At 37.0% G+C, this 10,720-nt stretch overlaps 1 protein-coding gene across 1 annotated transcript in view; it reads left to right on the forward strand.

Annotated features, from left to right (window-relative positions):
• Positions 1–5,237, forward strand: part of LOC127870813 (uncharacterized) — a 28,348-nt gene extending 23,111 nt beyond the window's left edge. Inside the window, exons 4-8 of the mRNA XM_052413337.1 lie at positions 379–561; positions 1,187–1,450; positions 1,865–2,006; positions 2,465–2,573; positions 3,413–5,237. Coding sequence (XP_052269297.1) covers positions 379–561; positions 1,187–1,450; positions 1,865–2,006; positions 2,465–2,573; positions 3,413–4,158 — 1,444 coding nt within the window. The 3' untranslated portion in view covers positions 4,159–5,237. The remainder of the gene's footprint in view (positions 1–378; positions 562–1,186; positions 1,451–1,864; positions 2,007–2,464; positions 2,574–3,412) is intronic.
• The last annotated feature ends 5,483 nt before the right edge of the window (positions 5,238–10,720 follow it).

Below are 10,720 nucleotides of genomic sequence, written 5' to 3' on the forward strand. Positions count from 1 at the left end.
CGCACACAGTTTGACGTCATATTGGACGAGCCGTTTGGACTCGCCTAACGGCTCGTCCAATATGACGTCAAACTGTGTGCGAGTCCAAATATATTTCCGTATTGTACAGTGAAACGTCTAATATCCTATAATTATTAGGGAAAATTTCTGAAAATCGGAACGTACCATACGTCTGGTATTTGTAAACATGATTAAAATGAATTATGACAAAGATCTCTACATACCCTAAGATTGTAAACATCCATTCGGACCAAAAGACAATGCCATAATTGATAAATTGACCGCCGCCATATTGGCTATCACGCGACGATGATAATGATGATGGTGATGATGATTATTATAATGATGTTCTCCAATAAAGAACCGTTGGTGTTTCAGTTATACTTTCCACACTAAGCTCTCTGAGATCGCCAATGTCAATCTGATATTTGCCAACGCGACCTTGACAGCAGAGATGACCTTGGGTGACCTACTTTCCCACAGAACGGGCCTCTCCGCCGTCACGGATTTTGGTTTCATCGCAGGGTATCCAAGGGGAACAACAAGAGCTATGCTTGCAAAGTAAGTAAATTCTGTATTGTCTCCTATATATGCACATGCAAAACTGAATCAAACGCGAAGAAAAATCGGATACACGACTAGTCTTTCCGTTATAACAATCGGATATCTTCTTCTACATCTGAGTGCAAAAAGAGAAGCATTGGAACATATTAAAACACATTATTAAAGAACTCACTTGAAGTCTGAACTCGAATCTAAGTGCCTTTAATACTTGTATTTGATATTTAATCGTCATCGGTCATCATGACTAAACGAATTTTGCCTCAGATTGTACACGGGTAAAATAAATATATGTTCACGCCTTGCATTGATTCACAAAACCCGACTGACAAGCGAAACAAACGTTCATGATTTTAATCGCCAAACATACATTTTAACTTCACACAACTGTACAAATCTACTGCTTACTCACCGATGGTTGTTAGTTTTTACAAGAAGTGCATACAAAATATAGTTTCTTTAATTAAAATCACCATTTGGATAACATTTTTGAGTTAATATATCATTCGATGTTTTTGCACTGAGGTATATGAGAAAATTAATAATGAAAATTTAAATTTTCCAGTCATTGAACTAGTCATTATAATATACCCCACCAGCAATCGAACCATTCACGCTTATTTAGAAAAATCAAGAATCTACCTCAAGCCGCGCCATATCCATCAACGATGCTGTACAATAACATGATGTACGTAATGCTTGGTCACGTGATCGAAGTTCTCGGTGATGACACGTGGGAGAATCTCTTGTCGTCAAATGTTCTTGGCCCAATAGGCATGACGTCAACCCGCGTCCTGAACAAGGCAGAGCTGTTTCAGACCAATGAAGTCGCCAAGCCGTACATTCTCAAGAATGGCGAACTGGAGCTTGGCTTTACACACCTATACGAGTACGAGCATTATAGTAGGATTTGTTCACAAAGATAATTATTCGCAGAAATAACAAATTTAAACTGAACGAACATAAACATTTCTTGTTAAACAAATACTGCATGTTAGAAAGCATTATCTTGCCCTAGAGCAAAATGTACTTTGAAAACAAATTGATATAGAAAATTAAATACTCATACAACGCTTTTTAAAATTTGTGCATTCACATGAAAAGCAGATCCTTTTTTAAATCACGCTAAAAAATCTTAACTCAGTCAGATTAAACGACCTGAACTATATCCGAAAAACAAATGTAAAATGAAGGAAAATGAGTTTAGTTTATTCCCGTTTCCCACCATTTTGCTATTCCGTTTCATCACGCACACTTTCTCCCCATAATTCAGTATGCGGCGAATGTAAATCTGTCGTTGCAGATTGACACCGTTGGAACCGGCCGGATTACTGATGTCCTCCGGGGCGGATATGGTAAAATGGATGCGATTCAACCTCCGTAATGCCACCACAGACACTGGGAACATGTTGCTACGGCCGGAAGATCTGGATGAGGCATTCCAAGTAAATTATGTCTACAGTTATTTTCTCCCATTCTTTATTGCTTTCCGTGTTGCCACATTGAATAATTTCCCTGTTTCATCGTATATTCGATTCATTAGAAGACCTGTTATCAGACGATACTTTATTATTGAGTCAGTAAAAAATTGCACAACAGCAGTGGGATATTTTTATTCCAGTGAAAGTAGATTGATTAGACTGTTCAATGTTCATCAAACATCTTTAATTCATCTTTAACTTGTTTTAAAATACGCATTAAACTGGCAACATTTAATTCAAAAAACGAGTGCACCGCTCTGCGTGTATCCTGACTTGTTTATATAAGAACAACTTCAAGAATTAACTACCACCATATGTTTAACCACTGTAATTTGGATTCATAAAAGAAGCTAAACCCATGATAGAAAAGTACAACCTAAACCTGATTCACAAATATCGACTGACCTGTGTTTTTCTTACAGATGCAGACAGACACGAAGGGAAGCGTCCGAAGCCTTACGACGCCCGCCTATCCGATCAACGACACCACGGAGGGCTACGGGTACGCCTGGTTCACTGGCGCGTACAGAGGTGCGTGCTTGGCATATAGAAGAACAAGCAGGTTTTGATTAAGGCATTCTTGGACCAGACGAAATTGCAAAATATTAATAATTAAATCTCACTTATCGGCCATTCAAGCAGGGTTTGGGTTCATACGGGTAATGGTGCAATCCTATTACAAAGCGTTGATTATAGACCTATCGATTCCCACATATTGTAGAGTACTCCCACCACATCATCACATAGTAACCAATTCAACGATTTATGTACGTGCTTTTAATGATATTATTATGCAAACATAAACTGTTAATAAAATGTTATCTATAATGTATATACATGTTATATATTTCGAGAAAAACATGAACGTGTTAGCGAGAGCGCTTAATCCAATGATGGACACAATGTAGATTTATCTAAAAGGGTTCTCTAATTATTAACAAGTTCAACCTTAAGAATAAGTAATGCTCGTAATGTTTATACGCAGTTATATGTTATTTCGTTGAAAAAATAAATGCAAACGAGAAAGACAAATTTTTTGAGTCGATTTGAGGTGTGAAATATTTCTGAACATTACACGTACACGCCTTTTTTACCATTTTCTCTAATTGTTATGTTCATTTAAATGAATTCTATAACTTGTTGATCTTGCGGAAGGTTTCCTATGGTTGCATCAATAAACAATACATGCAAATATAAACGATTCAATATTGCATTATTAAATTAAATGTTAAGTTATATCTTTTATAAACTTCTATAAAATATCATCACAACATAGTAGATGTATATGAAACGAAATAGGATGCATCCTGTAACTTAACAAAAGCTATTCAAACACTTAACAAAGTTAAAAAAAAGGATTGTTCGTTTAGGTAACCGTCGAATATTGCACAGCGGCGGTTTATTCTCTCTCAATTCTCTCATCTGGCTGTTTCCGCATCTAAACCTGGGCCTGTTTGTCAGCATGAACGGCCCCGGCCTGCCGTCCATACCCGGGTACGCCTCGCAGACAATCCTGTCCTTTGTGGCAGATCTTGCGATGGGGATGCAACCATGGCTCACTCCTGCAACAGCGTGCACGTTTCCAGAACCGTGGAGTAAGGCTTTCAATTCGCCTTACCCATCGCCTAAAAAGTTTACCAATAACAATACTAAAGATTTTGTTGGTGAATACGGGAACGATTTGATGCCAGACGTAAAGATATACGAAGAGCGAGCGGACGACACCGAGAGACCGGTTCTGTGGCTGCAGATGAACAAGGTGAATGGCACATTGCTTCCAACCGAGGACAAGGACACATTCCAGTTGAAGGTCGTAAGCCCCTGGGAATTCGCAATTGAACGGATCTTGAACGAGAACTTTACGGTGACATATACGACGAAATTTTATCGAGACCAAGTGGAAGGAAAGGTGAAAGGGTTCAGGGTGCAGTTCAACAGTCCACAAGAAGTGCTAGACTTTAACAAATGTGTTAGATTCTTGGAAGCAACTGCATGCAGCCAGACAATGAAAGACGTCAGCGATGGAACCAACGGAGCGTCTTTGGTCATCGATATCCAGATTGTATTATTCATCCTGGTTTCCAGTGTCAATGTGTTTGTATCGCTGGTCTTATGAAACAGGGAACGTTTACAGCATGTTGAATCTCGAATATATTGTTGGACCCAAGTGTCAATCAGTCTATTTTATTGATGTAAGCTATTTTGTATCTGTTTAGTTTCTTATCTTAATTTCTCGTGGCATTATTTACTGTTACCCTCCTAAATTGTTGTCAAGTCTGGCCTGGCCCCATAATAATTTCTGCTGACCAATTAAATACTTAATGACCAGTCAATAGAATTACATATACAGGCTAGAATCAGTTTGTTTATTGCATTGTTGAAAATTGCTTGTATTTTCTTCCTGTTGGCAAGGCAGACGTGTGTTTCTTAGTGCACAACTTTCTTCGTCAGTCAATTAAAATAGTATCTATGTCTAACAATTAAAAGTGCTACTTTTCATATTTTTGGTAAATGTTACCACTTAAAACTGGCGTATTCAATGGATTTTTACCATCTAAAGCTTAGCACATGCTGTTATGGATGAATTGGTAGCCATCTTGATTTTTACTGAATTTACTGCTCGTTGCATGGTTAGAGTCAGCTAAGTCTACAAGCTACATAGCATTCATCATAAATTTTCAAGTATTTCTTGAGAAATGTCTTCAAATGGGAATGGGAGAAAACGCTCTTTTATAAGGTGTTTATATTGTCGCATGTTATTGTCGTTAGTTATTAATGTATTACATTATTTAATCTTCCATAGAACGTGTATGTTTTGGCATCCCTTTGAGCAATTGTTAAGGCACCGTGATTTCTGCGCCCGGCGCAAAATTTGTTTTGGCTGTGTCATGCGCCCGGCACAAGACGCACTGTGCCAATGCGCCCGGCACAAGACGCAGAGTGCCATCGAAAGTAGTATATATAGCTGATATTTTCTCATACCAAAAAAAAATCCATCTTTGAGTAACATCTTTCATACAACTTTTATTTACACATTCGAGTAAGTAAAAATAATGAACAAACTTTGTTAATATAATAAAACACTTAAAATATAGAGTGAAAATAGTTAATACACATATATACATTTATATTAAGACATTAATTTGCATTTAGTTGCATTTCTTGCTGGAGAATAAACAATATATTGAAAAGTTATTCGGGTTGGTTGTAATGAAAACCCGTTTATTAAGTCATTTGTGTAAACGCGCGGACTGGGTCCTAACAATATTATTTATGATTATGATAAATATTCTCTTATGTGATTCAGAATAACCAACAACGTTCAATCTTCGTATATTACTGACTCTTGCATCCGCGGGAACAATATAACATACATTATTTTAAGGCATACAAGCGGCGACATCGTATAAAGCGTCCAATAACACTATTTATTGGAACGGACGTACAATAAAAGAAAATGAGAAAGAAGTTAGAATTAGCATACTGTATGCAAACATTTGCAGACGCGTGTGTTGTTACTAAATAATTTTACAATTAGCACCAACATCAACAGATGATATGTTGCGTACAACAAGATATAATATTTAATAATAATCAAAGATTTTTAAATATAATTAGTTTTTTTTAATGTCACGGTCCAATGTCGACTAACGATTACAACATTTTTACGAAACGATTGCGATAGAAACAAGAAACCGTCGGAGACGGGTGATGCTCCCCAAAGGTTTTTTTGTCACAATATTGCACTATATATTCAGATACAAGGAAACGTCTTGAGGGGCATATCTTTGGACAAAATAATACGATGGATGGTTTAGAAAAATTTCAAAGGGCCATAACTCTCTAAATAAATCATCTAACCAGAACCCACAAATAACATGCTCATCTCCTCAATGTAGTTAAGCTTCCCATAAAGCTTCATTGAATTCCAGTCAGTAGTTGGGGAGAAATAGCCCGGACAAGAATTGCATTATATGTACAGTTTATAGAAAATTTCAAACGGCCATAACTTTGTGAAAAATCATCCGACCAGAACTTCCTGATAATATGCACATCTCCTCTTGGTAGTGAAGCTTCCCATTAAGCTTTAATTGAATTCCGGTCATTAATTGCTGAGAAATAGCCCGGACAAAAATTGTGCACGGACGGACGGACACACGCACGGACGGACGAAGTGGCAATTAAATGCTCCCCCAAAAATTTTGGGGGAGCATAAACATATATGGCAATTAATTGCAGTCTTTAAATGGATTGCCTTTGTACATAATAATAACATACCAAAACGAACATACCTTATGTGTTGATATATTTAAGCGTGTTATTTTGGCTTTTATTTGTGTAAGATATGCGGACCGTAATACCCACAGAAAATCCAATCTGTCCGGTGCGGTGACCAACGAAGCAAACTCACATTAGCAGAACGGGCAGCGAACCAGAAGCTCTTGTGTGAGAGACGAATGTACCAACCGTTTATTACCGTTCTTATTCGATGATGTAGGAAAAATACAATGACACGCTCTTCTAAGATAACACTCCATCAATGACCTACACATATCTTACACGATACGAACAACATAAGGAAAACACAGCCCGATTATAATAAAAAAGGGGGATTGCATAAGAACAATCAATTCATGCCATTGGGTGTTTGTATTAAGCACATTTATTCAAATCTAAATGGGGCACATCGGCAACATGCTCAGCCTGTTATCAAGATTGCCATTCATATTATACGGATTAAAAATTAGCGTGATCTCTATCATACTGAAATACAGTCTGCAAAATCCGTATGATGCCAATTGTTTCCCTTAACCCAGTTATGCCTAGCGTCTAGAAAAAAGGTTTTGGCAAACAGCGTATACCCAGATGCGACGCCGCATCATGCGGCGTCTCATCAGGGTCTCCGCTGTTTGCTTACTGGAATTTCTGTAAGAAATATTCTAAATATAGTAATAAATATACTAGACATCCCTTATTTGGAAATAAATTGATCCAATTTAGAAGGATGGGAGAGTCCACTAGGCATAAATGGGTTAAGTATGAATCTGATATTTGATCTAGGCACACAGGCATGCAACGCTTGTCGTTTCCCGTATGATGAACAATATTTCAATTTAAATGTATTTTAAAATTATCCGATTACAAGTTAATTACAGTATGCAAAGATGTACCGTGCATATAATAAGGATTGATTTGAATTTTGTATTGACTTCGGTATGGAGGCTTTGTTCACAGATTTACGCACGATATCCACATGAGTGGATATTATATGTTACTTTATGTTTAAGCCTTATAATAGTTTAGCCCACTAAATGACTATTTCATTCTTTACCCTTATTCTAATTTAGCCCTCTAAGGAACTATTTCATGTTGAAGCCTTATTCCAGTTAAGCCCACTTAGGCATCACTTTATGTTAAAGCCATATTCCAGTTAAGCCCACTTAGGCACTATCTCATGTTTAAGCCTTATTCCAGTTTAGCCCACAAATGGACTACTTTATGTTAAAGCCTTATTCCAGTTTAGTCCACAAATCGAAAAATTCATGTTGAAGCCTTATTCCAGTTTAGCCCACAAAGCGAATAGTTCATGTTGAAGCCTCATTTTAGTTTAGCCCACAAATTGACTACTTTATGTTAAAGCCTTACTATATTCCAGTTTAGTGCAGAAATGGACTACTTTATGTGTAAGCCTTATTCAAGTTCAGCCCACAAATTGACTACTTTATGTGTATGCCTTATTCCAGTTTAGCCCACAACTTGACTTCTTTATGTTTAAGCCTTATTCCAGCTTAGCCCACAAATTGACTACTTTATGTTTAAGCCTTATTCCAGTTTATCCAACAAACGGACTATTTCATGTTAAAGCCTTATTCCAGTGTAGCCCACACAGCGAAAAGTTCATGTTGAAGCCATTTCAGTGTATCCCACAAAGCGAATAGTTCATGTTGAAGCCTTAGTCCAATTGAGCCCACAAATTGACTTCTTTATGTTAAAGCCTTATTCTATTCCAGGTTAGCCCACAAATTTACTACTGTATGTTTAAGCCTTATTCCAGTTTAGCCCACAAATTGACTACTTTATGTTTAAGCCTTATTCCAGTTTAGCCCACAAATTTACTACTTTATGTTTAAGCCTTATTCAAGTTTAGCCCACAGAGCGAATAGTTCATGTTGAAGCCTTATTCCAGTTTAGCCCACAAAGCGAAAAGTTCATGTTGAAGCCTTATTCCAGTTTAGCCCACAAATTGACTACTTTATGTTTAAGCCTTATTCCAGGTTAGCCCACAAATTTACTACTTTATGTTAAAGCCTTATTCCAGTTTAGCCCACACATTGACTACTTTATGTTTAAGCCTTATTCCAGTTTAGCCCACAAATGGACTACTTTATGTATAAGCCTTATTCCAGTTTAGCCCACAAATCGATTTCTTTATGTTAAAGCCTTATTCCAGTTTAGCCCACAAATTGACTACTTTAGGTTAAACCCTTATTCCAGTTGAGCCCACAAATTGACTGCTTTATGTTTAAGCCTTATTCCAGTTTAGCACACACAGCGAATAGTTCATGTTGAAGCCTTATTCCAGTTTAGCCCACAAAGCGAATGGCTCATGTTGAAGCCTTATTCTAGTTTAGCCCACACAGCGAAAAGTTCATGTTGAAGCCTTATTCCAGCTAGCCCACAAAGCGAATAGTACATGTTTAAGCCTTATTCCAGTTTAGCCCACAAAGCGAATAGTTTATGTTGAAGCCTAATTCCAGTTTAGCCCACAAAGCGAAAAGCTCATGTTGAAGCCTTAGTCAAGTTAAGCCAACAAAGCGAATAGTTCATGTTAAAGCCTTATTCCAGTTTAGCCCACAAAGCGAATAGTTCATGTTGAAGCCTTAGACCAGTTTAGCCCACACATTGACTACTTTATGTTAAAGCCTTATTCCAGTTTAGCCCACACACTGACTACTTTATGTTTAAGCCTTATTCCACTTTAGCCCACAAATGGACTACTTTATGTTAAAGCCTTATTCCAGTTTAGCCCACAAAAGGACTACTTTATGTTTAAGCCTTATTCCAGTTAAGACCACAAATTGACTACTTTATGTTTTAGCCTTATTCCAGTTCAGCCCACAAATTGACTACTTTATGTTTAAGCCTTATTCCAGTTCATCCCACAAATTGACTACTTGATGTTTAAGCCTTATTCCAGTTCATCCCACAAATTGACTACTTTATGTTTAAGCCTTATTCCAGTTCATCCCACAAATTGACTACTTGATGTTTAAGCCTTATTCCAGTTCATCCCACAAATTGACTACTTTATGTTTAAGCCTTATTCCAGTTCATCCCACAAATTGACTACTTTATGTTTAAGCCTTATTCCAGTTCATCCCACAAATTGACTACTTGATGTTTAAGCCTTATTCCAGTTCATCCCACAAATTGACTACTTTATGTTTAAGCCTTATTCCAGTTCAGCCCACAAATTGACTACTGGTTTAAGCCTTATTCCAGATCATCCCACAAATTGACTACTTGATGTTTAAGCCTTATTCCAGTTCATCCCACAAATTGACTACTTTATGTTTAAGCCTTATTCCAGTTCATCCCACAAATTGACTACTTTATGTTTAAGCCTTATTCCAGTTCATCCCACAAATTGACTACTTGATGTTTAAGCCTTATTCCAGTTCATCCCACAAATTGACTACTCGATATTTAAGCCTTATCCCAGTTCATCCCACAAATTGACTACTTGATGTTTAAGCCTTATTCCAGTTCATCCCACAAATTGACTACTTTATGTTTAAGCTTTATTCCAGTTCATCCCACAAATTGACTACTTGATGTTTAAGTTTTATTCCAGTTCATCCCACAAATTGACTACTTGACGTTTAAGCCTAGTTCCAGTTCATCCCACAAATTAACTACTTGACGTTTAAGCCTTATTCCAGTTCATCCCACAAATTGACTACTTTATGTTTAAGCCTTATTCCAGTTCAGCCCACAAATTGACTACTTTATGTTTAAGCCTTATACCAGTTCATCCCACAAATTGACTACTTGATGTTTAAGCCTTATTCCAGTTCATCCCACAAATTGACTACTTGATGTTTAAGCCTTATTCCAGTTCATCCCACAAATTGACTACTTGATGTTTAAGCCTTATTCCAGTTCATCCCACAAATTGACTACTTGATGTTTAAGCCATATTCCATTTCATCCCACAAATTGACTACTTTATGTTTAAGCCTTATTCCAGTTCATCCCACAAATTGACTTCTTGATGTTTAAGCCTTATTCCAGTTCATCCCACAAATTGACTACTTGATGTTTAAGCCTTATTCCAGTTCATCCCACAAATTGACTACTTGATGTTTAAGCCTTATTCCAGTTCATCCCACAAATTGACTACTTTATGTTTAAGCCTTATTCCAGTTTATCCCACAAATTGACTACTTTATGTTTAAGCCTTATTCCAGTTCATCCCACAAATTGACTACTTTATATTTAAGCCTTATTCCAGTTCATCCCACAAATTGACTACTTGATGTTTAAGCCTTATTCCAGTTCATCCCACAAATTGACTACTTGATGTTTAAGCCTTATTCCAGTTCATCCCACAAATTGACTACTTGATGTTTAAGCCTTATTCCAGTTCATCCCACAAATTGACTACTTGATGTTTA

Source organism: Dreissena polymorpha, chromosome 3, assembly GCF_020536995.1.
Source record: "Dreissena polymorpha isolate Duluth1 chromosome 3, UMN_Dpol_1.0, whole genome shotgun sequence".
NCBI lineage: Eukaryota > Metazoa > Mollusca > Bivalvia > Myida > Dreissenidae > Dreissena > Dreissena polymorpha.